Here is a 27,904-nt window from a genome sequence, read left to right as displayed (position 1 = left end):
GCAGCAGCAGCAGCGACATCCGCGTCCGCAGCGGGATTGCTGGGTGGCGGGTCCGAGGTCTGCGTGCACAGAGGCTGAGCTGGCAACCCGATCGGCGTAGGTAAGGTGGGTTGGTTTGTTCCCTTGACCGCAGCAGCGACCATCTGCGTTCCAGACCCAGCCAGCCTCGGGCTCAGAGGGAGTGGGTTTCGTGCCTCCTCGGTAGGAAGGCTGGAGCCCCACCCAAGCATACTAGACACCAGGCTCTGAGCCCTGCGGTCTGGAATGGGGTTGGAGAAAGTGGCTAGGTGCCAGAGCTCGACAGGTGAGGGGTAACTGGGCGGCTCCCCAAATGCATGCTTAGGGGCACAGGAGTGGTCAGTCAGGTTCTGAATGGGCAAGTGGGGCTGAAGTTGGCATATCCCTGTGGGTGTATGCATGTGTGAGGAAGGAAATGTGAACCCAGTGGAACATCCATCTAACCCAGTCGACCGCTGTGGGGTGTGGCTCTGGGCGTGGCTGTTCCTTATCCCCATTCTAAAGTCCTGATTGCGGCTTGGGTGGGGGAGAAGCCAGTGTCTAGCATGGTGTTGGGGGAGATTGAGCGAATCTCCTCTGGTAGTGGGAGGAGGAGAAGGATCAGGGATGGATGGGCGCTGCCTGCCCCTCCAACCCCAAAGTGGGGAGGGGGCTTTGTTCTTCACCTTCTCCTTTCCAAATTCCCTCCAGGGATCCTCTCAAATGCACTGAAAAACCAGTCTCCTCTCAGGTGTAGAACCTCCCTTAGGTTCTTTGGCCAATAAAGGCTACACTAAGAGAGATGGTTTGGGGCACTCACTGATGTGCCTGTGGGTGCACATGGGTGTGGACCATGGGTCCATCAGGTAAAAATAAGGGAAGAAGGGCCTCATTGGCTTACGACCAGGGACTTCTGGAAACAAGGTGCCTGGGACTCTTTCTGTAGAGACTGAAGCAATTTTAGACATTGTTTTACACTCTGTTTAATTATGGGAGGAGGGACCTTTCCATATCCTATTCCCTTCTATCTGGTTCAGAGTTTTAGGGTGTCGATTGATAGGGATTGAGAAGCACAACAGATATAACCCACTGCTCCTCCTGATCTAGTGTCTAGAACCCCTATCCATCTGTCTCAGGGAGGCAGGACTACCATCTGTCTGGGGGCCTGGCAGCCCTTTCAGGTAGATGTCTTGATCCTGATTAATGCAACTCCAGTGGTAGTAGTTACTAGCAGTCCAGTGTTGTCTTTGCTGACTCACATGGCCCTTGTGGTGAATAGATTCAGCAGCCTTTCTTCCCACCTTTATGGTCCTTTAGTAGGGTGGCTAGGGTGGGGCTTGTTCAAGGCCTCAGCTCTGATGGGCCCCTTGTTGCAGATGGTGGGACTTGACAACACTAGCTTCTTACCTAGCCCAACATCTATGCAGCACTGTATATACTTGCTTACCATTCAGGCACTAATCCTTCAGTCACTCTCAAGGGTCTGTGGCGAATTGGTGACAGGGCTGGGACTGGGAACTCCCTACTTCTCTGCCTCCTTGCTGTATTCCAATGTCTGTCATTCTCTATTATTTTGTGTGTGTACAATCCCCAAAGCAATATATCTTCTTATAGTACATTTGAAAAACACAGGAGCAACTTACTGAAATACATTTGAAATAGAGAACAAAAGAAATTAGGAATTGCCTGTGATCTGATTACCAAGGAGGGGGAAACACATTTGACATTCATCACAGCACAGCACTCCTGGATAGCTACTATCTACTCCCAAGAGACTCCTCCTCCAGTGCCCAGCCTCTAGCCTTCTGCAAAGCACCATGCTCAGGCATGGGGGCTGTTCACAGAATGACTGCCCAGGGACTGAGTAGCCATGGGTGGGTAGCCATTTGCTAGATAGATTTTCACTGCCAAGTGCTTGCCTGGGCCAGAATGCACATGTAAGTAACCAGTCACCAATACCATCCGTGTCCCTTTGAAATACAGATTTCCCTTTTATTTCCTTCATGATAATTTGAAGGGAAAAAAGAAGACAGTGAAGGAAGGCTAGCAGACAGGGGAGTCCTGCTATGCTCCCCAGTTAGCTTCTTCCAAGACTGTCACTGAGAGATAGCTACTTTCCATGAGAAGCACTTTCCATGATTGGCTAGGCAGGGTGAAGAGGACATATTGGCTGTTGCTCAGTTCAATGACTGGAGATCATTTTGAGCTTCAGTCACCACTCCTTTCCTTCCTTTCCTTTCCTTTCCTTCCCTTCCCTTCCCTTCCCTTCCCTTCCCTTCCCTTCCCTTCCCTTNCTTCCCTTCCCTTCCCTTCCCTTCCCTTCCCTTCCCTTCCCCTCCCCTCCCTTCCCTTTCCTTTCCTTTCCTTTCCTTTTTTCCCCTTTCCTTCCTTCCTTCTTTCTTTTTTTTTAATGCTTTCAAATTTTATTGAGACAATTTCTCTGTATAGCCTGGCTGTCCTGGGGTGCTCTCTTTAGGCCAGGATGGCCTCAAACTCAGAAATTACCTGTCTCTGCCTCACAATTTCTTTCTAATTTTTGAGACAGAGTTTCACTCTGTAACCCTGGATGATCTAGTACTCACTATGTAGCTGAGGCTGATCTCAAGCTCAAAGAAGCCCTCATGCCTCAACCTTTCCAAATGCTGGGATGACAGGCCTGTGCCACCAAACTTGAGCTTAGTGTCCCAAGCTGGCAGTGTCTTTGCCCTGTCACCTGTTCCCATGATGGGGAAGGCTTAGATCCCTGTATGGGGCCAACTAGAGTGGGCCCTAATTAGCCCCATCCCTTGGGTCCTATAACCTTTCCATCTGTCACTTACTCTAATCTGGTCATCTTTTTCTGCTTTCCCAGGCTCCTTACACCGCCCCTAACATTGTTATCCTTTTGCTGGACCATTCTCTTTCTTCCTCATTTGCCCATAGAAGGTGGAGATACAGCCTTCCCCTCCTGTCCTCTCCTGTCTTCCCTCCTCCCTGCTCCTGTCGGCCCACTTCCCCTTCCAGTTGGTGCCCTTTACTCTGTCTGATTGCCCTTTTGTTTATTTTGTATTTCTTTGCTCCACCCTGTACTTCCCCTAAGGTGTTCCCCTCTCTCAGTAACTTCTGATGGCTCCGAGCTTGGCACAGAGTTGCTAGTCCCCATAATAGAGGTGAGCCTTAGTATACCTCAGTTGTCTCCATGTCCCTGAATTGGGCTTAGACATTCCCATATGGCCTTTACTGACTTGGAGGGTAGAGAGGAACATCTGATGACCACCCTGCCTGCTTCCCAAATATCAACAGGGTCTTTGTGGCTTCCTAAAGGCTGTGGTTGGAGAGAGAGGGAGTAGTCAGAGGAGGGTGGGAATTCTTTTGCCAAGGGGAGGATCTGCTCTGCTGGCCTTTCTGGGATCTTTTCTTTGTCCACTGCCCCCAACCCAAGGCCTCGGGAGCTTACCACAGCTTTTCCAGGTTAAAAAGCTGCAAGGCCACTCCATTTCCACTCAGGAACTTGTGTTGGTAGTTCCTGGCACCTAAATCCAGTAGTGGCTGCTTCATAAACCACCAGATGGGTGGGGCAGGAAGGTAGTAGAATATGCACTTGTTCATGAGGGACTTTGGAACCTGTCTGTCTCAATTTTGGTCTGAAGATAGAATTTGAAAAACAAGGACTGTATCTTTATTGGGCCCCCTCCCTTTTCAAAACTCCAGTATAAAGCATACAGTGCCAGGCAAAAATGGAGGAGATAGCCCTAGTTTGGAGGTCTGCATGGGAAAGTTGGGTTGCTGGGAAGCTTTGAGCCTCTGTGTGTGCGTTCTAGTATTTTTATTTGTATGTGTGAGGGTCATGTATCTGGTCACGTGTGTATTTGTGTAACTTCCATTAGTCTTATTTGCTTGCATTAGGCTCCTGTTTGGTTGTCTGTGCATATTTGTATATCTGTGTGTATGTTCTTGAGAGACAGCATGCATACATGCACATCTTCCTGTGTATACATGGATCTCTTCAGTGGCTCTAACAGAGTCTATGCTGAGAAGGGGTGGGACCGGGGTGGTGGCTGGCTAATGCAGCAGTGGTTCTTGTGGGGGCAGAGACTCTGACCAAGCCAGGGTTTGGCTATTCCCTTGGGTCTCCTCCCCAGATGGCTTCATTCATGCCTTAGGAATGCTTAGGCCATAGGGAGGACAGAAGCACCATTGTCCACTCCCATGCTTCCTGTGCCTCTTCTGCCCTTTAACCCTTTGGGCATAGAAGCCCCAAGGGTCTGATCTGCTGGGGACCTAGCAGTGTCTGAGCCACTTCCAGGAGTCATTTTGGAATCAGAGACTAGTCAGATGCTGCCACGTTCATCACATTTACCTCCACTAGTTCACATGGATTGTCTATTTGTTTGGCGGCCCCTTAAGCCCCTAAGTGTGAGGCTCATCCTACCTAACCCGTGAAATCCAGGGCCAGGAGAGTTCTGATACCTGCTACTGGGTTGTGACTCTGCCTTCAATACTCTGGAAAGCTGAATCCTGGTCTGTGCTCTGTTGGGGTGAATTCTGGCTCCTTGGTCTCTATCACCCCTCAGTACAAAAACAGAGCCATTTCTGTTCCTAAGCTCTGACTGGAGAGAGAGACCTTTGTGTGCCTTTGGTTAAGATTGGGGTTAGTAGTGAGGGGACAAAGAAACTCAGTCTGCCTCTGAGTCCAACAAGAAAAGCCTGCTCCATGAAAATATGCTGTTGCTTACATGGGACTTCCTCATGCCTGTCCTTCCAATACTCTACTACCTACCTTCTACATTTGCTTAGCAAATAAGCCCTTCCCTAGGGGACAGAATGACTTGGTCACCATACTTGACTAGGCCTCTGGTTCTATAGGATCCAAGCAGAAACAAATTAGGATGTTAGAGGAGCTTTTGGCAGCTTTTGGAGCCTCTACACCATTTAAAACTTCACCCCGGGACTGGTGAGATGGCTCAGTGGGTAAGAGCACCTGACCGCTCTTCTGAAGTTCCTGAGTTCAAATCCCAGCAACCACATGGTGGCTCAAAACCATCTGTAAGGAGATCTGACTCCCTCTTCTGGAGTGTCTGAAGACAGCTACAGTGTACTTATATATAATAAATAAATAAATCTTTAAAAAAAAAAAAACCTTCACCCCGACTGCGTGCCTATGGCAGCTCTGCACAGTTCAGCTCTCGGCTTCAATTTTGTCACTTGTCAGATGGAGCTAATAAGGATGAAATGAGTCTGTGGAAAAGTGCTTAGAGGAGTCCCTGGTAGGTGGTAAACGCTATAAGTTCACTTAAGAAAATGGAGCTGACAGATATGGTTGAGGGAGTGTCCGATAGAACCAGCCAATGATGAGGATCCTCCCTCCCTTCCTCACAAAGGGTTAACCTCTATCTGCTCCCTTTTCATCATTTAAGAATAGTCCTTAACAGGTGAGCCTTAGTTGCCTTGGAGACAGAAGCCTCAGGCAGAATGAGGGGGGCTGGGATAAAGAAGGCTGAGACCGAATGGAGTGTACTCTCTTCAGTCTTCCCTTATGGAGGAGGTAGAGAGGAGTCTAAGACTTCTGGGCTTCCAAATACCTGTAGGGATTTTCTCAAGAAGTCTTCTTTATGTATTATCTAAATAACCCAAAAGGCAACAACAAGACTTCCACCACTTTTGCTGTCAGGCTCCATCACCATAGAAACCCAAGAGCCATAACCTATTTGGTTGGAAGAAGGCCTTAAAGGGGCATAGTGAATAATGTTTAGGTGACACTGATAACCTTCATGTCACTATCAACAGAATACCAAATGTCTTCTATTGCCTCCTAGGCCTGAGGGATAGGTAACCTGCCATCCATTCTGTCCCTGATATATACTCAGAGCACTGAGCCCCCAGTACTGCCCCCATTCTGGCTTGATGCCATTTCCCTAGACACTGAGTAGGAGGCTTGGAGATTATTTGATCCACATTTGAAGGGTCCTCTTCCCACTTTTTGGAAAGACCAAAAGTGGCAGTCCTGGAGCTGGTTAGGCATGTGTTCCAGTGGTGTGTGTGTGTGTGTGTGTGTGTGTGTGTGTGTGTGTGTGCGTGCGTGCGCGCGCGCATGTGCACACGCACATGCTCAGAGGTTGAAACAATGACTCGAAGTCTTAGTCCGGTTCCATGACCTTTTTTTTTTTTTTTTTTTAGCTTTCTATTTCTTTTTCTTTTTCTTTTAATTAGATATTTTCTTCATTTACATTTCAAATGCTATCCCCAAAGTCCCCTATACCCTCCCCCCCTACCCTGCTCCCCAACCTACCCACTTCTGCTTCCTGGCCCTGGCATTCCCCTGTACTGAGGCATATGATCTTCGTAAGACCAAGGGCCTCTCCTCCCAGACACTATTGCATATGCCAGCAAGATTCTGCTGAAGGGACCCTGATATAGCGGCCTCTTGTGAGGCTATGCCAGTGCCTGGCAAATACAGAAGTGGATGCTCACAGTCAGCTATTGGATGGAACACAGGGGCCCCCAATGGAGGAGCTAGAGAAAGTACCCAAGGAGCTGAAGGGGGCTGCAACCCTGTAGGTGCAACAACAATATGAACTAACCAGTACCCCTGAGCTCGAGTCTCTAGCTGCATATGTAGCAGAGGATGGTACCATGACCTCTTAGACCCTTCCCTGGCAACTGTCTTTGCCAGCAATGCAGTACTGATGACTGATGACAGTGACATGGTGTGGTGTAGACAAGAGGACTCCCCATGGGACTTAGGCAGGACACAGAATGGCCAAGGCAAGGCTCCTTAAGAGCTGTTACTGAGCCCTGTCCTGTGGTCTTGACTCTCATCTCCTGGACTTGCCTCTCCCAGTGCTTGCTATACTGTTTTTCTCCCTGGCCATATAAGATTTGCCACAATGTGGGTAGGATGACTGGAGGCTGGCTTCACTTGGGAGCATTCTCACCTTTGTCTTACACTCCACAATTGTGTGGTAGGTATACACAGTGAGAGGTGTACATGATTGATACACACACACACACACACACACACACACACACACACACACTATCATGCCTGTGATTTTTTTTGTGGACCTCCCCCAGTCAGAATAGGTGGCTGCCTATTCTGTGCCAGTGTGCACTCAGTAGCAATCTTGGAAGGATCTGCTGAGCTTCTCTAGGGTCTTCTCCCTCTTATAACCCTCCTCTCTGTGGGAACCTCTACCTGTTCTCTGGCACATGTGCATTAGCCAACAGTGAATCACACATTTTATTTTACAACTGTCTTCCTGCTCCAGTTCCATAAGTGAACAGGGGCTTCCCACTGTCATGTGGTGCTTTGTCTCTCTGGCCTCAGTGCTCAGCATCTCTACTATCCCAGGCCTGCTTCTGGATCCAGATTGACCTCCAAGCAGAGAAACCCCCTACACTGACCCAGACTCATTGTCTCTTTTTCCCCCAACCCTTGCCTGGTACCTCTCCCTCCCCAACCCACCCAAGAACTGGGACTACTGGAAAGGGAGGTAGCAGTGACCTGCATGCAGGTGCACACAACTACCCCTTACCCTTCTCTTTCTGCACTGCTTTTTGCACCTATATTTTATCCTTTGTATTCCTTTTTATTTTTTCCTCTGTCCCCACTGCCCAGATCTCTGTTTCTATATTTTTTCATCTTATTTATCTCTTGGCTATCTAGTCTTCTAACAGCTGTCTTTGTCATCTCTTCCCAGCCCCCTAACCCTGCTTCTCAGACTCTTCTGCTTCCTCCTGCCTTTTTCTCACTCTGTCTGTCACCCTTGGCAGGCTGGGCCTTGGCTCCATCTGTAGAACACTTACCCCCCCCCCTTTTGCCCTTCATAGTGCTGATGGGGGGTCAGGGCCTGCTGAGCTAACAACCTTAGCTCTCTCTATAATTGCCTAAGGAATGATGAGAGATCAGAGACCCAGCAGCAGTGGGAAGAGAGACAGAAGAGACACTCCACCCCCCATCTGTCAAAGGCTTCTCAATCTTCTGGCTCCTTCATGCCTGTCTCTGAGTGTCCAGACCAGTGACAAGACAGATAACAAATAATACTAGGAGACATAAAAATAAATTGAATGTGCAGTTATTAAGATAGATCCAGGATGAGGCAAATGCAGAATAACACAATATTCCTATCCCCTGCTCCTTACTTTGCATATATACCAAACCTTACTCTGGGATCATAGGTTTAGAGGAGAATGAGGAAGTGACTTGATAGAAATCCCCAGTTCAACACATGGAGAATCAAAGCATCCTCCCAGACAGGACAGTCCTTTGAGCTTTCCTTGCTCCAGTCCCCACCCCACCCCCACCTCAGACCAGGACTCAGAGCTCCCAAGGCTGTTGTTTGATCCCTTGCTCTCTGATCTAAGTCTCCCACTGCTTCCTACAGGCCTTGAAGTCAAGACTAAGGCTGCCTGGGGCTGCCTGGCCCTGCTATCACTGGCTTTGTTGGGGGAGGTGTTGGTAAAACAAAAACCACTGTTCTATTCTGGGTCCCAGCTCAGCTCTTGAAGGTTTGGACTGATCATCCATTTTCCACTTCCTACTGTTTAAATCATTCCCTTGGCCTCCAGGCCAGCTATGTTGACCCACTCTGGTGCTCTGCGACCCTCACCAGCTTTGTAGGGCAAAGCTACAAGTTGACTACTACTCTCAGATCACCACCTTGGGCGAAATTGATTTGTGACTCCTGGCTGCCTCCTGATGGAGTTCAAATGCCTTAACATGACCTTCCTTAGGGGTGTTTTAATCTTTCCTTTATATTTTTTTAATTTGTGTGTTTATGCCAAGATGCTTACTTGGAGATCAGAGAATAATTTGTTCAAATCAGCTCTCTCCTTACATTATGTGGACTCCAGGGAGCAAACTCATGCTATCTGGCTTGGTGGCAAGCATCTTTACCCATTATTGACCCCACTTACTTGCTTTTAAAACTTAGGTGTTCTAGATGAGGCACTCTACTTTGATAAGATCCTGGTTGGATGAATTTATTGAGGGCATCCAGATTGGGCTTCATGGCATCTAACTCAGTTACCCAACAACACTAGCTCTTCCTTTGTCTGAATGTTCCTTTGATCATTACCTTTTCCTCTTTCATGTCTTTTTTTTATATGCAAGTACACTGTAGCTGACTTCACACACTCCAGAAGAGGGCATCAGATCTTGTTACAGATGGTTGTGAGCCACCATATGGTTGCTGGGATTTGAACTCGGGACCTTTGGAAGAGCAGTCGGTGCTCTTACCCGCTGAGCCATCTCACCAGCCCTCATGTCTTTTATTATGTCAAATTTCTCTGTTTTCTTGGAAGTCTATTTCTTCTCCTAATCCTTGTCTGGACTCCAAGTCTCTGGGCCCCACTGCATCCAGGGTAACATACTTGGAATGACTTAGGCTTGAAGTGGATGCATCTAGCAGTTGAACTCTGAAGACTCAACTAAAGAACCAAGTGCTGAGACTGCCAGACATGAGAGGTGTTTTGGGAAATGTCCCAGAACTTTACATGACCCTAGCCTGGAACATGTAGCAATAGGAAGGACATAGCTCCCACTGTTGCCCTCTGGGGGCTGAAGAGTAGCAAGGAAATGCTTTTTTTCTTTTCTTTCTCCCAGTTCTTAAAAGCAGGCTTTATTTTTAATCCTCTCTTCCTTTTCTTGAGCCCATTCAATGAAATGCAGCCATCTTGGGCCCATTTTCTCCTTTCATACCATGTTCCCCAAGCCTCCAGCTTATAGGTGCAGATAGCTCCCAGGGATCAGTCAGGTCTTGGAAAGATAACAACGAAACTACAAGGAATGTTCTTTACATTCATGTGTGTGAGCTAGAGTCACAGGGATTCATCCTCAACAGTCACTTTTAGACACACACACATCAATATATGCATTCATATTCACATAAATACTCCCCACATGCAGAGCAGATCTGCATCTATGCACAGGCCCTTGGACACCTGCTTACAGGTATATCAACACACACATACCCTGATGGTACCCACAGGGGAGTTAATTGTGGTATCAAGTTGATGCTGGAGAGGCAGCTGGCAGAAAGGCACAAACCAAAAGAAGGGAATAAAAGGGAATTTGGAGTCCCAACCAAGGTGATCTCTTTTTTTTTAAGCTTTATTTATTTATTATATGTAATTACACACATAGCTGTCTTTAGACACTCCAGAAGAGGGCATCAGATCTTGTTACAGATGGTTATGACCCACCATGTGGTTGCTGTGATTTGAACTCAGGACCTTTGGAAGAGCAGTCGGGTGCTCTTACCCACTGAGCCATCTCACCAGCCCCAAGGTGATCTCTTAAAGGTTTCTCCTTCCAAAATGAGATTTGCTTGTGTAAAGAGTAGGGAGGAGGAAAATGGGGGTAGGGAGATAGCCAGCTGGGGGCAGGGCCAAGATCTGGGCCTAGATGTTAGTCACTAATGGCTGCACCATCCATTCTCTTCTTCTCTCCTCACCCACCTTCCCTCCTCCCTTCTCTCAGTACCCCTCCCCACCCGAAGTCAGCAGCTACTACTGGAAACCAACCACCAGCAGGAGGGTGAGTGGAATCTTGCCAGTTGTGCTGCACTGAGCTGCTGAGCTGTCAGGAAGATGGTCGTTATGCTGCGGTATGTGTGGCCTCTCCTCCTCTGCAGCCCCTGCCTGCTCATACAGATTCCTGATGAATGTGAGTAACTGGAGGGAGCTTCAGCACTTCCTACCACTGCTGTGCTGAGAGCTCTTCTTTATCTTTTACTTCTTCACTTTCTCCCATTTTTAGCCCTCACTTCTTCTGTAACATGGGGTGGGTAAGAGTTACCCAGGACTCTCTTTACCTTTAGAAGGGTCAGAAAGAAAGCATGGGGAGTGTCAGCACCATGGACAGGAATATATATATGCCTCCAGCACCACGGACAGCAGATCGTGAAGAAGACATCAGTCTGGACCCTTTCCTCTGCTCTCCTTTAGTGTGAACACCCTTTCCAAACCCATTCTCTTCTCTGCTTCCAATCCCTCTGAACACATCCCATGGATATGGAAGCCAAGAGAACGGGCAGTCCTAAGATTATCAGCTTTTTCCCATCTTAGGCCTTGGGTAATCTTGTCTGAGTCAGGAAAAGACACCTTGAAAACACCAGGTCTTGACTCAACAGCTTTCTGAATTCTTTTGGGGGTGTAATTATTTGGAGACATTGGGAAAAGAGCTGGAACATGTGTGTTTGTGATGCCTGAAGAGCTATTACAGGTAAGTGTGTGGCTATTGTGGAGTGTAGCTATAGTGGAACTAGGCTTTTGAGTTGGCTTGTTCGTTTGTGTGTGTATATGATGTGTATATTTTAACTGAGTAGATGACTGTTGCTACACATGATTTTAATTTCCTATTTCAGTAAGTTTGTGAGTCGCTCTAACTTATTTAGAGGTCAGGTTTGTGAAGGTATTTGCCTATAATATTTCTTTGTAGTAGGATTGATGTACAGGTATATGGGTGAGTAGAGCATGTTTGCATATGAAGGGTATGTTTACTGTAATGAAATTTCCGCCCAAGTTTCAGCAAGAGTTGTAGGCACACTGCACTAAGTGTTGTCATCCTGTAGGTAAGTATTTCAGAGAGTACCATATATAATGATATTTATGAATATTGAGTTACTAGGCTTTAATCCTTGTCCACTCTGCTATCTTTATCTCTGAACTTAGGAATAAAGAGAGTCAAACTCCAGAGCAGGGGTGAGGAAGACTGCCAAGAATGGGATAGGAGCCAAGAGAGGTGAACTTGAAAGGCATTTGAAGCCGGGTGTGGTGGAGCATGCCTTTAATCTCAGCACTTGGGAGGCAGAGGCAGGCAGATTTCTGAGTTCGAGGCCAGCCTGGTCTACAGAATGAGTTCCAGGACAGGGAGGACTGCACAGAAAAACCCTGTCTCGATAATAAAAAAAAAAAAGAAAGAAAAGAAAAGAAAAGAAAAGAAAAGAAAAGAAAAGAAAAGAAAAGAAAAGAAAAGAAAGGCATTTGACATCAGGGTATAACAAACTTTAGAGGAGGTAAAGAGAGATTGATGACACAGAGGTTATGGCTACCTTAGACACTCACATAGAAATCCCTACACCCATTCCTTATCCTCCAGAGATGCTTAGGGACATACAAGTGTGCTGGGAATATGAAACAGACACTTGTTCTAACTAGGCACAGAAATATGAATGGAATGGCACACACCACCAGAAATACACACTGGTGATTTACACTTTAAGGAGTAGTTATGTACACAGAAATCAAGGAATGATTGTCTATATAGACATGGGAGCTGTACAGTATAGCACTGTGTACTGAGATGCAAGCATACACAGACATATCTGCACATGTGTTCTATTAAGGCCCAGATATACACATATACACCAACAGATATGCACATTCCAGGACATCTACACATGTGCCAGACCCTAACTTTTGCACATTCATAGATATATAGTGGTCCTTCTTTTTTTTTTTTTTTAAGATTGATTGATTGATTTGTTTATTTAATGTAAATGAGCTGAACACACTGTAGCTGTCTTCAGACACACCAGAAGAGGGCATTGGATTTCATTACAGATGGTAGTGAGCCACTATGTGGTTGCTGGGAATTGAACACAGGACCTGTGGAAGAGCAGTCAGTGCTCTTAACCGATGAGCCATCTCTTCAGCCCCCTAAATTTACACTTTTTTTTGTTTTTTTGAGACAGGGTTTCTCTGTGTAGCCCTGGCTGTCCTGGAACTCACTTTGTAGACCAGGCTGGCCTCGAACTTAGAAATCTGCCTGCCTCTGCCTCCCAAGTGCTGGGATTAAAGGCGTGCGCCACCATTGTCTGGCTTGTGCTCCTTCTTCCTTCTTTGTCTTTCACTTGCTTTTCAAGGTCTGCTTCCTAATTTAAAATGCCTAGGCCTTATGCTGGGTATCAGCCTGCCCTGCTGCCAGATGGGCTGGGTGTGTCTCTTGTGTGGTGGGGGCAGGGTGAATTTAGAAAAAAAAAGTGTCAGTGAAAACAAATAACTAGGCCAGAGACTAAAGCAGCTCTGAGGCTGCCCTAGGCAATGGCCAGTCCTTGGTACTGACTTTGAAATGATGCAGCAGGCAGACATGCTGTCTACCTATTGAGACCTGCCTTCCATTTCCTCTTCACCAGCCTCTCCAGGTTCCTTTGTCTCTCTTCATGTTTCTTCCACTGAGTTGATTCCCCTTATTCTGTCACTGCTGTCACGCTCCTGCTCTCAGATTGGTTTCTCCCCAGATCATAGATTTCTGCATTTTTCCTAGGGAGTCCCATTTTCTCTTCTGGGAGCCTTATGCTGAAGCTGAAGTCTGTAGAGACAAAGCTGTCAGAGCCAACCCAGTGTTTTTGTTCCCTCCTCTCCCCTTTCTCCATTCCTTTGCTGCTCAGTTGAGTCCTGGGTTGGGGCAGCTCCTCTGCCCCAGGGAGCTTGGTAATCTCCTGGGAGGAAGGAAGGAGAGGATGGCTGGTGCAGGTCCGGAGGGCTATGGAGACTCAGATGCTTGCAGGGCCTTTGGGAAGGCTTGAAGAGGAGGAGCACCAGGCTCTGAAGGCTGGCCCTTCCTAATTGAAAACACTGAGCTGCACTAATTGGATTAGAAGGGAAGTGGGCTGGAGCAGGGGAAGGAGCCAGTTGCCAGGCTGTCTGTCTTCAAATCTTCCAAGGCATCCTGGGAGAAGAGTTTATTTCTGTGGGCCTTACCCAACCTTGCCAGGGGCTATAACAACACCCTTTACTATAAAGACAAAAGTTCTAAATTTCTGAGCCTACAAATCCTGGGGCTGTATCTGGTGAAGCTTTTCTTGTTGGACATTGTGCCATCCAGGGATTCTGTCCAGTGCCCCTGAATTTCCATAACCTTTCCATGTCTCTTCTCCATGGGAGTTTGCTCCAGTATGCTTCTTCTCCTGCCATCAGGCCCTATTGGGACTGCTCTCAGCATTTCTCTCCCTTCTCTCCCTTGCTGTCTGGATTCTCAGATAAAGGACACCATGGTAAGTTGGAGGCCACAAACAGGGATGGGGAGGGGCCTTTGGCTGAGTCACCACACCTTTGTTCTATATATTGAAGAATACTTACTTTTCCTGTAGTGATGTAAGTGGGTTGGTTGGGGCTTTTTTGGCTCAAGTCCCTTGTCTCTTGTCCCTTTAACTCAATCCAGAGGCTCCTCTTGGCTTCTTCTCTCACCTGAATTTAGCATCTTTTCTCTGTCTCTACTTCTGTTGGAATTTCTGTCATTCTCACACTGTTTCTATCTATTGCTGTCACTCTGGTGCTATCTCTTACCACTAGGAATAGCTCTTCTTTTGGGAGTGGGGTATTAAAGACAGGATTTCTCCATGTAGCACTGGCTTTCCTTGAACTCTGTAGATCAGGCTGGTCTAGAAACCAGAGATCTGTTTGCTCTGCCCCTTGAGTGCTGGGGTTGTATGTGCCACCACAGCCTGGCTGGTGTTGCCCTTCTCACTTTCTCTGTTTTTTGTTGTCTCTCTCGAATTTTTGTTCTTTCTATCTCTCTTATCCAAGTACTAAACCAGGCCTACTTAGCTTCCGAGATCAGATTCATTTGGGGTAATATGGCCATAGACTATTTCTCTCTGCGCCTTTGTCTGTCTTTTTCTGTCTTTGTTTCTGTCTGTCTCCGTCTGTCTCTTTTTCTTTTCTCTAACTTCTATTGCTATCTTCTCTGTTCCTCATTTGTCCATTTCTGATTTCCTGTGTCTCTTAGCTTCTCCTTTTCCACATATGCTCACTGGCCATGGGCTTCCTAAGTGCTTTGCTATCCTCAGGTTGAGACAGAGGTTGAGGCCATGGTATCAACCAAACAAATTTCTCCATTTTTCTTATTTTGTCTCCAGTGCTAGAGCCACCTGTCATCACAGAACAGTCTCCACGGCGCCTGGTTGTCTTCCCAACAGATGACATAAGCCTGAAATGTGAAGCCAGAGGCAGACCCCAAGTGGAGTAAGTGGCCCCCACCCTCTGACCCTCTGTTGATGACAGCTGACCTCAGCCTCTAGCTCTCAGGCCTCCTTGGGTCACCTAACTTCTGAGTCTAGAAGCCTCAGATATGGGTTGTGACCCTGAGTCCCTGTCCACTCTGGGCCCACCAGCTGGGGTTCCCTGCCTTCAGGAACACTCACCCCTATCACGTTGCAGCATTTTTTGAGTGCTAGAACCTCTTATCCATGCTCTGCCCACAGGTTCCGCTGGACGAAAGATGGCATCCACTTCAAACCCAAGGAAGAATTGGGTGTAGTGGTGCATGAGGCACCCTATTCTGGCTCCTTCACCATCGAAGGCAACAACAGCTTTGCCCAGAGGTTTCAGGGCATCTATCGCTGCTATGCCAGCAATAAGCTAGGAACTGCCATGTCGCATGAGATCCAGCTCGTGGCCGAGGGTGCGAAGCACTGCAGGGCCAGGAAGGGCTTGGGGTACCTGAAAGGAAGGTCCTTAGATCCTGGGAGTTGAGCTGGGGTCTGACTGGCAACCACTGTCCCCTTAGCTGGTTGTGTTGTGATTGAGGTGCCTAGGTGCCCTGACTGCCCTCACTCCACCCTAGCTGTCCCCATTGTCCTTTTCTATTTTCTCCAGTAGTCTATCCACCCTTCCACACTCTTTTCCCACTGAACCTGTTACCTCATTGCCCCTTCCTTCTATTAGTCTTTCTTGATGCCTATCTTGTGATGGCTGCTGATGGGCTGGGGGCATGGATTGGCTTGAATGAGTGGGTGACTGCCTCAGGGTCTATTTTGCCTTCCTCTCTGCCCACCTGTCTCTGTCTGAGTCACTCCCTGGCTTGGCCTTTGTAGCTGCTATTTCTGCCTAGGTTTTTCCCTTCCACTTTTTGCTTATCTCTGTCATCTCTGCCATTTATCTTTTCTTGGTTTTTCCACTTTGGTCTCTGCTGCCTTACACTCCTTCTGCATCTCTAACTTGGCTTCTCCATCCCTCTCATTCCTGGTTCCTATTTCTAGAGCTGTGTCTTTATATGTATCGCCCTTTCCCTGGGGTTTTCCCTCTGCATTCCATCCTTACTGAGTTTTCTGCCTCCTGAAGCACTCTCTTCTTTAGTTACCTTGGGAACCGTTGCCATGGTTTCCTGTGTCAAGATGATGGAAGGGTCTGTGGCTCCTGCATCCCTCCATAGCTCCCCTCCCCCCACAGCTGCAACTCAGCCTCCCCCCACCATTCTTGTCCTTTCCTCAGGGTGGGTGGGAGAGCTGAGAATTGTAGTGGATTAACCCTTCATGGTCAGTTGGCTCCCTGTTTACCATCTCTTTGCTGTGGGACCCCCATCTCCGCTATGAGCCTCAGAAACATCCAGAATTTTTACCTCCCTTTATGTGAACTTCCACCTTGCCCCTTCACACCCTTGTGAATCACCATGACCTCCCCTATCTCTCCTCCTTCTTGTCTTCAACTGTTTTGATCAAGATGAGAATGTCAGTCTCTGTCCTTTCTAGGTGCCCCCAAGTGGCCGAAGGAGACTGTAAAACCTGTGGAAGTGGAGGAAGGAGAATCAGTAGTTCTGCCTTGCAACCCTCCACCCAGTGCAGCCCCACTTAGGATCTACTGGATGAACAGCAGTGGGTGCCAGAAGGAACTGCTGCCTGGAACATGGGGGCTTAGGGTCTTCTTCAACAGATTCCTACCTCCATCTTTTTGTCTCTTCTTCTGCAGAGATTTTGCACATCAAACAAGATGAGCGGGTGTCCATGGGCCAGAATGGAGACCTATATTTTGCCAATGTGCTTACCTCGGACAATCATTCAGACTACATCTGCAATGCCCACTTCCCTGGTACCCGGACCATCATTCAAAAGGAACCTATTGACCTCCGGGTCAAGCCCAGTGAGTCCCAGAAGCTTTGATAACCCTATTTCACTTTTTTCTTGACTTCCAGCCTGGCCAGCCCCAAGGAAAGGGACACACAACCACAAATGCCCTCAAAGGCAGGCAGCATGACTCTCAACTGTACCCACTAAGACCCCTTCTGATGTGGTAAAGGCAGAGATGGGTGAATATGTTTTGTTTGGTTGGTTTTGTTTGTTTGGTTGGTTGGTTGGTTGATTTGAAACAGTCTCACTCTGTATCACTGACTGGCCTGGAACTTGCTATGCAGATCAGAATGGTTTCAAACTCACAGAAATCTGCCTATTTCTATTTCTCAGGTGCTGAGATTGGAGTCATATGTTACCACATGTTGCTAGGACACACTTTAAAAAATAGTTTCACTCTGTAGGTCAATCTGGTCTTGAACTCATGATTCTTCTGCCTTAAATTCATGAATGAATTAATTTGTGGCCACCACATCCATTGGGCATCTTTTTATTTTTCTGGAACCCAGGACTTCTGGAATTTCAGGCAAACTTTCTACCACTGAGCCATACTGCAGCCATTCTTTTTAATATAGGAGCAAGCAGAGGCCTAGGGCCTCACTGGGTCGTCCAATTTCTCCAAGTCTGATGGCTCACTCCTTTTCTCCTGGTAGCCAACAGCATGATTGACCGGAAGCCACGTCTGCTCTTTCCCACAAACTCCAGCAGCCACCTGGTAGCCTTGCAGGGCCAGTCATTGATCCTGGAGTGCATTGCTGAGGGATTGTGAGTATGGGCTTCTAGGGTGAAGGGCTGGTGCTCCACAGCCCCCAACAGGTTTATGCCTCAGGACCGAGTGGTTTTGTTGTCTCTTCCTTCTCTTCTCCCTTGGCACTGTGACCCTGGGCAGCCCTACACCCACCATTAAGTGGCTGCACCCCAGTGACCCGATGCCAACAGACCGTGTTATCTACCAAAACCACAACAAGACCCTGCAACTACTCAATGTGGGCGAAGAGGACGATGGCGAGTATACTTGCCTTGCTGAGAACTCGCTGGGCAGTGCCCGGCATGTCTACTATGTTACTGTGGAAGGTATGGGCATGGTACATCCTTTCTCAGCTACCACAGGCTCCTCAGAAAGGCTTTCAGGGTTGATGGCCTGCAATGTCCACTGTCATGGGAGAGGGCAGGGCCTGCAATTAGGGCCAGAGCAGGCTTCAGGCTCAGGCTCAGGCTGCCTTTTTCTCCTGTTCAGCTGCCCCATACTGGCTGCAGAAGCCCCAGAGCCATTTGTATGGTCCAGGAGAGACTGCCCGCCTAGACTGCCAAGTCCAGGGCAGGCCCCAACCAGAGATCACTTGGAGAATCAACGGAATGTCTATGGAGAGTAAGCACGGCCTCAGCAGTGGTTGGGTGTGTAGGGAGTACAGGAAAACATCAAGGGGAGGAATAGGAGGGTGAGGAGGGCTTTCAACAAAGTGCAGTGTTCTTTCCTGAGCCTTTGGGCCCTGCCTGTTGCACACAGAGGTGAACAAGGACCAGAAGTACCGGATTGAGCAGGGGTCTCTGATCTTGAGTAATGTGCAGCCAAGTGACACAATGGTGACCCAGTGTGAAGCCCGCAACCAGCATGGGCTCCTGCTAGCCAATGCCTACATTTATGTTGTCCGTGAGTGCAGTGACCTTATCTCCTGCCTGCCTTCCTTTCCTCTGTCCCTTCTTTCCTCCCACCCACCTGCTTCCCCTTGCCTCATAGTGCCTAGTCTGTCCTTCCAGTCCACCAAAACTACTCAGCCAGCAACTTGTTGGGGCATAGCTTCTTGGGGATGCCTTGCTTCTCTAAGGAATTCACCCCATTTTTCTTCCATTCTTACATAGTTGGCAGTGGGAGTCATAGAATGGGCAGGGTCTTTCTTTTTTTTTTTTTTTTTTTTTTGGGCAGGGTCTTTCAACATGTCTGAGCAGAGGTGTACCCTGGACAAGATGTAACCCAGGATAGTCTGATGACTTCTGTCACCGATACTCAGGGAGATTTGGGGCTGGACAGGGAAGGCTTTGGGGAAGATACTAACTGCTTGAGCCTTTAATACCTGATAGAATCCTTGTGGCTGAAGTACATATAAAACTAAGGAGACCATTTAACTAAGGCTGAGAGGGACAGCCTAGAATGGGGAAGCCAATAAACACAGCTCCTGAGAGTCTGTGTATGCCATCTGGGGAGTTACTAGATTCTTCTACACTTGGGACCTCTAGACATACCCTGTCTCCTGAGATTATTCTTCCTCTAGAGCTGCCAGCCAGGATCCTAACAAAAGACAATCAGACATACATGGCAGTTGAGGGCAGTACTGCTTACTTGCTATGCAAAGCCTTTGGAGCTCCCGTTCCCAGTGTCCAGTGGTGAGTGCCCATCCTATGGCGGTTTCTAAGCTATCTTCTCATCTAAAGATCCCAGGAGGGCATGGAGTTCAAGCTGGTTAGTCCAAGCCAGCCCCTCTTCTTGCTCTAGGCTGGATGAAGAAGGAACCACAGTGCTTCAGGATGAACGATTTTTCCCCTATGCCAATGGAACGCTGAGCATCAGAGACCTCCAGGCCAATGACACTGGACGCTATTTCTGCCAGGCTGCCAATGACCAGAACAATGTGACCATTTTGGCTAACCTACAGGTTAAAGGTTAGATGATGAGCACACATGACTGTTAGACTTCCTGAGAGGTAGGGTTGAAGTCTGTGGAGAACATCAAAATGACCTCCCTTCCCCTTTGTTCCCCTCAGAAGCAACCCAGATCACACAGGGGCCCCGGAGCGCAATTGAGAAGAAAGGTGCAAGGGTGACATTCACGTGCCAGGCCTCCTTTGACCCCTCTCTGCAGGCCAGCATCACTTGGCGTGGAGATGGGAGAGACCTCCAGGAACGTGGGGACAGTGACAAGTGAGGGCCCCAAGCCCTAAACTGGGCTAGGTAGAAGGGAGCAGAGTGAGAAAAACTGGGAGTCAGACCTCCTAGCCTTGTCCTGGCAGGAGGCACTCCTCCTTAGAGGAGAAAGTCCATGGTGGGACAAGGGAAAGGGTCAGGAAGGACAGAAAATGGTTCATCTGCCACTAGCTAAGGGGCATGCATGCCCCCACCTCTAGGTATTTCATAGAAGATGGACAACTGGTCATCCAGAGCCTGGACTACAGTGACCAGGGCAACTACAGTTGTGTGGCCAGCACTGAATTGGATGAGGTGGAGAGCAGGGCACAGCTCTTAGTGGTGGGTAAGTCCTAATACAGAGTTAGGTACAAAGGGTACCTATCTTCTGACCCATCATGCCCATGCTTCCTCCTATTGCTGGACATTCTGAGTTGGAGGTGGGGGCATGTAGATGGCTCTTGAGGAGGCTAAACAATCCACCTTCCATGAGAATCCACCTTCTATGACCCTCAGGAAGCCCTGGGCCAGTGCCTTACCTGGAGCTGTCCGACCGCCACCTGCTGAAGCAGAGCCAGGTGCACTTGTCTTGGAGCCCTGCTGAAGACCACAACTCTCCCATTGAGAGTAAGAGACCTGAGTGAGGCATCCCCTGCACTGCTCCTGCCAGCTGTATCTCTCCTCAGGTCCTCCTCTCTTCCAGAGCCATAGCCACAAGATGATCTGCCTCATTAAAGCACATACTTGTTTTCCAGGGGGCTTGTGTTCCTTTATAGCACCTATCTCCCCATTGACCTCCCCACTAGGCTACACTATATGCTCATTACTCCAATGTGGATTTGCTTCTTGGCAGAATATGACATTGAATTTGAGGACAAGGAAATGGCTCCTGAGAAATGGTTCAGTCTGGGCAAGGTGCCAGGAAATCAGACCTCTACTACCCTCAAGCTGTCCCCCTATGTCCACTACACCTTTCGGGTCACTGCCATTAACAAATATGGTCCTGGAGAACCCAGCCCTGTCTCTGAGACTGTAGTCACACCTGAGGCAGGTAAGTCAAGGCAGCACCCTCTCCCAGATCACCTGAAAGGGGTGGCAGTCACTGGGCCCCAGGTTTTGTGGGTGGGTGTAGAAAGGGCATGCTGTGTCCATGCCCCCTAAATCCAGAGTTCCAGGGGCAACAAGGAGGTCTTTGTTTTACCCATGGGGCTGCTGGCTTATTGCTTCAGGAGTCAAAATGGGCCATTTGTACCTTGTCCTTGCTACAGCATTGATAGGTTGACACATTACTTTCCAGCTCCAGAGAAGAACCCTGTGGATGTGAGAGGGGAAGGGAATGAGACCAACAATATGGTCATCACATGGAAGGTAAGGGTCCCTACCCTGATTGGCATTGTGGACACAAAGCTAGGACCCAGCTATTTGCTGTCCTTTGGCTATACTAAAGAGGAAACCAATGCCTGGGATATATATGGGCTGGGGGACAAGGCAAAGAAGATGGTAGCTCTTGGCCATGGTCTTCTTATCTACTGGTCTCCTCCAGCCCCTTCGGTGGATGGATTGGAATGCCCCCCAGATTCAGTACCGTGTACAGTGGCGTCCACAGGGCAAGCAGGAGACCTGGAGGGAACAGACCGTGAGCGACCCTTTCCTGGTGGTGTCTAATACTTCCACATTTGTGCCTTATGAGATCAAAGTCCAGGCAGTGAACAACCAGGGCAAGGGCCCTGAGCCCCAGGTCACCATTGGCTATTCAGGGGAAGACTGTGAGTATTGGACTGAGCCTGGCCCATATCCCAGGGCTTGAGGGCTGGGGACAGGAATCCTCGTGCATGTCATTCTATGCACATGTATATTTCTCCCCATTTGCCATTGCCAGCCCTCACCCCTCAGTGATTCAGTGTACAATTCTTACAAGCAAGGACATGCTTTCCTATAGATACTGTGATGTTATGAAATTCTGCACAGCTCAAATTGCTGCACTTTTGCCACTAACAGAAATAGCAGTTAAGTGAACCAGGACTATCTTTGGCAACATTTCCTCTTTCTGGTCCAGGGAGTGTCTGGTATAGGCTGAGTATCCCTCATCAGAAAATCCCAACTCTGAGATGTTCCAGGAGCTGAAATATGGCACCCAAAGTAGGAAATTCCACACGACTTTTTGTGTTGGATCAGTGAAAACACAAGCTTGCTAAAAATAGTGTAGTATATATAGGGCTGGGATGTAGCTCATTTGGTAGAGTGCTTGCCTGACATACACAAAGGCTAGATTGGATCTCCAACACAATATAAATCAAGAATGGTGGTGTATACTTGTAATCCCAACATACAGGAAGTGGTGGCAGAAGGACTGAAAGTTCAAGGCCCTCCTCAGCTACATATAGAGTTTGAGGCCAGCTTGAGTTCCAGGAGACTATCTCTAAATTATATTTATATTAGAATAAAGTTAATTATGGCATTCCAGAAGCTGAGGTAGAAATTAGAGGATGCCCTAAGATACACAGTGAGTTCTAGGATAGCCCAGACTATAGAGAGAAATCCTATATATTTAGACTTGAACTTATCCTCAAGACATCTTAATGTGCATATACAAATATTTCAAAATGTAAAATAATTCAACTCACTTCATTCCCAGCATGTCAGCTAAGAGCTAGTTACCAAACCGTTTCCATGCCTCAAGGGTTTTCTTGAATCTGGAGCATCATCAAATGGTAATTTTGAGCACTCAGTCAGGATTTTTTTGTGTGTTTTCTTTGTGTAAGTTACTACTTTCTTCCTGGAGAGCTCCAATGTCCCATTTGTCACTGAATAGCCCCTCATGTGGCATGCAGCCCACTTTCCTGTGGGAAGGAGTCTAGCCTTCTGGCTCAGGTGAAGGCCTGTATCTTCTCCAAATAACTGGATGTTTTTAGACCCCCAGGTGAGCCCTGAACTTGAAGACATCACAATCTTCAACTCAAGTACTGTGCTTGTCAGGTGGAGGCCTGTGGACTTGGCCCAGGTTAAGGGCCACCTCAGGGGATACAATGTAAGGATTCAGGATATGTGGAGAACTAAAGAGGAATGTGATAATATTGAGGGTGGGGGGCCGGGCGTGGTGGCGCACGCCTTTAATCCCAGCACTCGGGAGGCAGAGGCAGGCGGATTTCTGAGTTTGAGGCCAGCCTGGTCTACAGAGTGAGTTCCAGGACAGCCAGGGCTATACAGAGAAACCCTGTCTCGAAAAAAAAATATTGAGGGTGGGAACTCTGTTGTCTGTAAGCAGCTCTTCTGGAAGTTTTTGGGTTGGAGGGAAAGGGTCTATGACAAGGGTGGTGAGGAACATGTATTGGAGGTCCTGTTCTATCAATGACTTCTATCCTTATGAGGTTTGTTGACCATCTGGACAGGTAACATACTGGTGGAAGGGCAGCCAGAGAAAGCACAGCAAGAGGCATGTCCACAAAAGCCACATAGTGGTACCTGCAAACACCACCAGTGCCATCCTCAGTGGTTTGCGTCCTTACAGCTCTTACCATGTGGAGGTACAGGCCTTTAATGGGCGGGGCTTGGGGCCTGCAAGTGAATGGACCTTCAGCACCCCAGAGGGAGGTGAGTCTGCCTGCCACCTTACCCCATACTTGTACTTCCTGCCCCTTCTTCTTGGACTCAGGTGAGGACCTTCTACCCTTCTGTACTTCTTTCCACAGTGCCTGGCCACCCTGAGGCATTACACCTGGAGTGTCAGTCGGACACTAGCCTGCTACTGCACTGGCAGCCACCACTCAGCCACAATGGAGTGCTCACTGGCTACCTGCTCTCTTACCATCCCTGTGCGTGCACCGTACGTGGTATGGAGGCTGGGAGACCTAGAAAAGGTAACTGAAGCCAGCTTCTTACTTCTTTCCACAGTGGCTGGGGAAAGCAAAGAGCAGCTGTTCTTCAACCTTTCGGACCCAGAACTCCGGACTCATAATCTGACCAACCTCAACCCTGATCTGCAGTACCGTTTCCAGCTTCAGGCCACCACCCAACAGGGTCCTGGTGAGGCTATCGTGCGTGAAGGAGGCACCATGGCCCTGTTTGGTGAGCTGAAGCAAGGGTTTTTTGGTGGTGTTAGTCTTGATTGTTATCCTGTCCTTGACCAAGGGAGGAGGTTGACTGGGAGACTAAGCTCATGAGAGTGAGCCTTTGAAGAGCCTTGTGGTCCCTCTTTGCTCCTACATTCTCCAGGCAAGCCAGATTTTGGCAACATCTCAGCCACAGCAGGTGAAAACTACAGTGTGGTCTCCTGGGTCCCTCAGGAGGGCCAGTGCAATTTCAGGTTCCATATCTTGTTCAAAGCCTTGCCAGGTGAGTGCAGAGATATCCTTGGGGTATAGAGCTAAGGCTCTATCCCTACCCCTAAGGTGTCCCCAGTCCTCCTGCTGAGTCCCTCTGCCACCATGCTTTATCTGTACAGAAGGGAAAGTGAGCCCTGATCACCAGCCTCAGCCTCAGGATGTCAGCTACAATCAGAGCTCCTACACACAATGGAACCTACAGCCTGACACCAAATATGAGATCCACCTGATGAAGGAGAAGGTCCTCCTGCACCATCTGGCTGTGAAGACTAATGGCACTGGTGAGGCACCGGGGCCACTATCCTCTGCCAGGAAGCCTTGGGTGCCACTGCTGGGTTTGTTGAATGCAGCCCCTAGCAGCCATGAACCACTCTTTTTGCCTCCCAGAAATCCGGGTGTGCTTTGGCCATTTCCTACACTATCAATAGAGGGCTCTCTTCTCCCTCTCCTCATCTGCTGCTGTGGTACTCCCTGGCCCCAAAAGTCCCCTATAGCTTCAAATGGGTCCTGAGTACCATGTCTTAACTTAGAGGCTGCTGTTCAAGATTAGGAATGTAGCATTCCTGTTGGCAGCATAGCTCATCCCAGGGCCTGGGCTTTGTTTTCTTCCTGCTTTGTGCTTTCAGGCCCCGTGCAAGTTTCTACTACAGGTAGCTTTGCCTCCGAGGGCTGGTTCATTGCCTTTGTCAGCGCTATCATTCTCTTGCTCCTCATCCTGCTCATCCTCTGCTTCATCAAACGCAGCAAGGGTGGCAAATACTCAGGTAACCTGGAAAATGTGCAGGCTCGGGTAAGACAGCTGAAAATAGAGAAAAAGCACCTTCCCAAGAGCCCAAACGTGGGAGTTGCATGACAAGCATAGTCAGAGAGGTGGGGGTGCAGGTCAGAGCCCAAAGGTGACTTCTTACCAGGCTGGGGCCACAGAAGCCTACAGCAGTAGCAGCTGGATCCACATGGGTTGGGTGGGTCACTCTGAAAGTTTCTAAGTACTGTTAAGACAGTGCTATGGGCTCTTAGCACAAAGCAACCCAGAATCTGGGGGTGGGCAGGAGAAGTTGACTCCTCTGGTATGTCTGTAGTGAAGGACAAGGAGGACACTCAGGTAGATTCCGAGGCCCGGCCCATGAAAGACGAGACCTTCGGCGAGTACAGGTGAGCAGGGGCAAAAGTAGGGGTTGGCCCAGCTCTGCTTGACCTTCGCTTCTTACTGAACCCCTCTCTCTTTTCTGTGCTTCGGGTGACTTCAGGTCCCTGGAGAGGTAAGATGTGACAGTAGGGATGTCCAGTTAGAGCTAAGGGACTAGGGAGGGAGGGATCCCCCACTTTATCTTTGGTGGTTCATCAGTTACTCTTTTAGGGGAAAGCAAACATTACCCAACTATTCTTGTGTTAAGACCCTAGTTGCTAGGCTGCCTATAACTCCTATAACTAGGCTGCTTTTAGCCCCAAGAGAGGCTCGAGCAGTAGGTACAGGCCCTGTGGCATCATGCATACAGCCTGACCTCCTAGAAGTGTGTCAAGATGAGTCCCAAAACTTTCTATATGGACAGGAAAATAAAAGAGGGCAAGAACCTTCTAGGGTGACCTGTTAGGGTATACTGCCAGAGCTCTGCAATACATCTACTCACACCTCACCTTCTCTTCTTACAGTGACAATGAAGAGAAGGCCTTTGGCAGCAGCCAGCCATCTCTCAATGGAGACATCAAACCCCTAGGCAGTGATGACAGCCTGGCTGATTATGGGGGCAGTGTGGACGTCCAGTTCAATGAGGATGGCTCCTTCATCGGCCAGTACAGTGGCAAAAAAGAGAAGGAGGCAGCAGGAGGCAATGACAGTTCAGGGGCTACCTCTCCTATCAATCCTGCAGTAGCCCTAGAATAGCAAGGTCCAGCCATGTGAGGCGGGGCCAATCTGGGTCCAGGGCCAGAGGTGCAGAAGATCCAGGGGCCAAGACACCTGGTCAATGTAGTGCACCATGCCACTGGCCTGCTGACTTTGGGATCAAGGTCCTTCCTTCTCTCCACAGCGCATGGAAGACTTGACTAGAGCAGAGGAGAGAAACTGGCTTCGAGTCTCTTTCTTACCACCCGCTACCCTCTTTATTGCCAAAACCCAGCTGCACCCTTTCCTGGGCATACGCTGCTTTGCCCCAGCTTGGGGCAATTCACTCCCATATCAGGGATCTTCAGGTGCTGCCTTGCCGACCCATTTAGACAGACAGGCCACAGTTTGGGAGAAAGACAAAGGAGAGTCTTCTGAGCCGTCTCTGAGAAGCTGCCCTCACTTTCTGACTGGAAACAGGCATGGTGGGGTCTCCTCAGGACTAGGTTGGCACCTCTTCTTTCTCCCTGGCTAGCCTGACTGGAGACAAAACTCTGTCCCCACCATCTGCTCACTTTTTTTGGTCATTTTTGATCCAATCAGGATGGGGACCTGAGCAAGCTGGCCACCTGTGTAGAAGAGGCCATCTGGAAAGCCCAGAGTTGTCCCCCACCCCCTTAGCACACTAGGTTTGCACCCTCCTCCCATTGCTATTCCACCTTTCAGGATACACACACACACACACTCATTCACTTATTCATATTGCCTTCAATACCCACCAGACAACATCGAAGTGGCTTCTCTCACTGTTGGAGATAGGCACACCTCTTCCTACAGGCACTGGCTAGGCTTCTCCCTACTGCCACCATACCCCAGAACCCCTTAGCAGCCCTGCCTGCCCCCAGTTCTCATCCTCAGCCCCTTCCCCTGTTCCTCATGTTGGGAATGTAAATACACCGTGACTTTGAAAGTTTGTGCCGTTGCCCTTTCCCCATATGCCACTAGTGTGTAGGCAGATGTCTGAGTCTCTAGGTGGTTTCTCCATTTTATAGCAGTTAGCTTTGATGACCCTACTCCACGAAAAATAAAAGCAGACAAAAAAAAAAAAAAGCAAAGATTGGCTCCCAGCACTCTGCTGTGCTCCTGTCCAGCAGCTGTGGCTTCCCTGTATGCTTTTGCTTGGTCTGTTGATGAGCCCTCTACAAACAAAAAACAAAAAATTATATATATATGTATATAATATGAGAATTATAACAGGCAAATAAAAACCTAGAAATGAAGAGACCCTTTCATCATTTTACTGATGAGCTCTTACTCCCCTACACACGTCCCATGCTGTGGAAACTCCACCCCTGGGCAGGGGATTCCCTGAGGTCTGATCAGTCCTGTCCCACAGTCCCAGCCCCTTTCCAGCTTCTTCCCACAGTTTGGGCATCCCACACCACTGCCAGGCCTTGTTATGTGCTCCTCTTGGATTTCTTTCTTTTTTTTAAGATTTTATTTATTTATTATATGTAATGTACACTGTAGCTGTCTTCAGATCTCATTACGGGTGGTTGTGAGCCACCATGTGGTTGCTGGGATTTGAACTCAGGACCTCTGGAAGAGTAGTCAGTGCTCTTAACCACTGAGCCTTCTCACCAACCTTCCCCTTGGATTTCATTATCACACTGTGGGCCTTAGGGTTCCCTTTGCACTGATGGCCTTTCCGTATCAAGCAACAATATCATTGTTAGCACCCGCCATTCCTAAAGGAGGTAAACACCTCCTAAAGGGGCAGAATATGGCTGAGGACCCTGAAGTCTTGGAGCCCTCAGTCTGTAGCCTATGCTGCAGCCTACTGGCCTATATCTGGGAACCTCTTTTTTTTTAACAATAGGACACAGCAACTAAAGCCACTTATAAGGTCCACTCGGCATTCGGAGTTCAGATAAACCAGTATGTTGTACCTGATGTCATGCTATATTTGGAGTGTCCAGTGCTGGGGATTAGAACCTTGCTAGGCAAACAACAGAAACAGAGTTTCATTTTTTTCTTTT

At 48.5% G+C, this 27,904-nt stretch overlaps 1 protein-coding gene across 5 annotated transcripts; it reads left to right on the top strand.

Moving 5' to 3' along the window:
* On the top strand, nt 1-26,975 carry L1cam (L1 cell adhesion molecule). Of its 5 annotated transcripts, none has more exons than XM_021187673.2 (29): nt 1-100; nt 10,457-10,642; nt 13,959-13,973; nt 14,838-14,943; nt 15,183-15,382; nt 16,449-16,571; nt 16,666-16,836; nt 17,477-17,588; nt 17,713-17,897; nt 18,061-18,192; nt 18,331-18,474; nt 19,094-19,205; nt 19,315-19,481; nt 19,583-19,739; nt 19,943-20,067; nt 20,238-20,348; nt 20,575-20,772; nt 21,019-21,089; nt 21,265-21,487; nt 22,634-22,749; nt 23,111-23,312; nt 23,411-23,533; nt 23,613-23,786; nt 23,934-24,053; nt 24,163-24,324; nt 24,670-24,807; nt 25,123-25,195; nt 25,291-25,302; nt 25,694-26,975. In XM_021187673.2, exons 2-29 carry the CDS (start codon nt 10,567-10,569, stop codon nt 25,923-25,925), a joined length of 3,780 nt encoding a protein of 1,259 aa, XP_021043332.1. In that variant the 5' UTR covers nt 1-100; nt 10,457-10,566; the 3' UTR covers nt 25,926-26,975. The 5 variants fall into 5 exon arrangements, with proteins under 5 accessions (XP_021043332.1, XP_029390078.1, XP_029390080.1 ...); XM_029534217.1 differs by having other exon boundaries at nt 13-105; XM_029534218.1 differs by lacking the exon at nt 13,959-13,973.
* Nucleotides 26,976-27,904: the final 929 nt, after the last annotated feature.

Source organism: Mus pahari, chromosome X (genome assembly GCF_900095145.1).
Source record: "Mus pahari chromosome X, PAHARI_EIJ_v1.1, whole genome shotgun sequence".
NCBI lineage: Eukaryota > Metazoa > Chordata > Mammalia > Rodentia > Muridae > Mus > Mus pahari.
The sequence above is the reverse complement of the archived record's forward strand: the minus strand, read 5'-3'. Positions and strand labels throughout refer to the sequence as shown.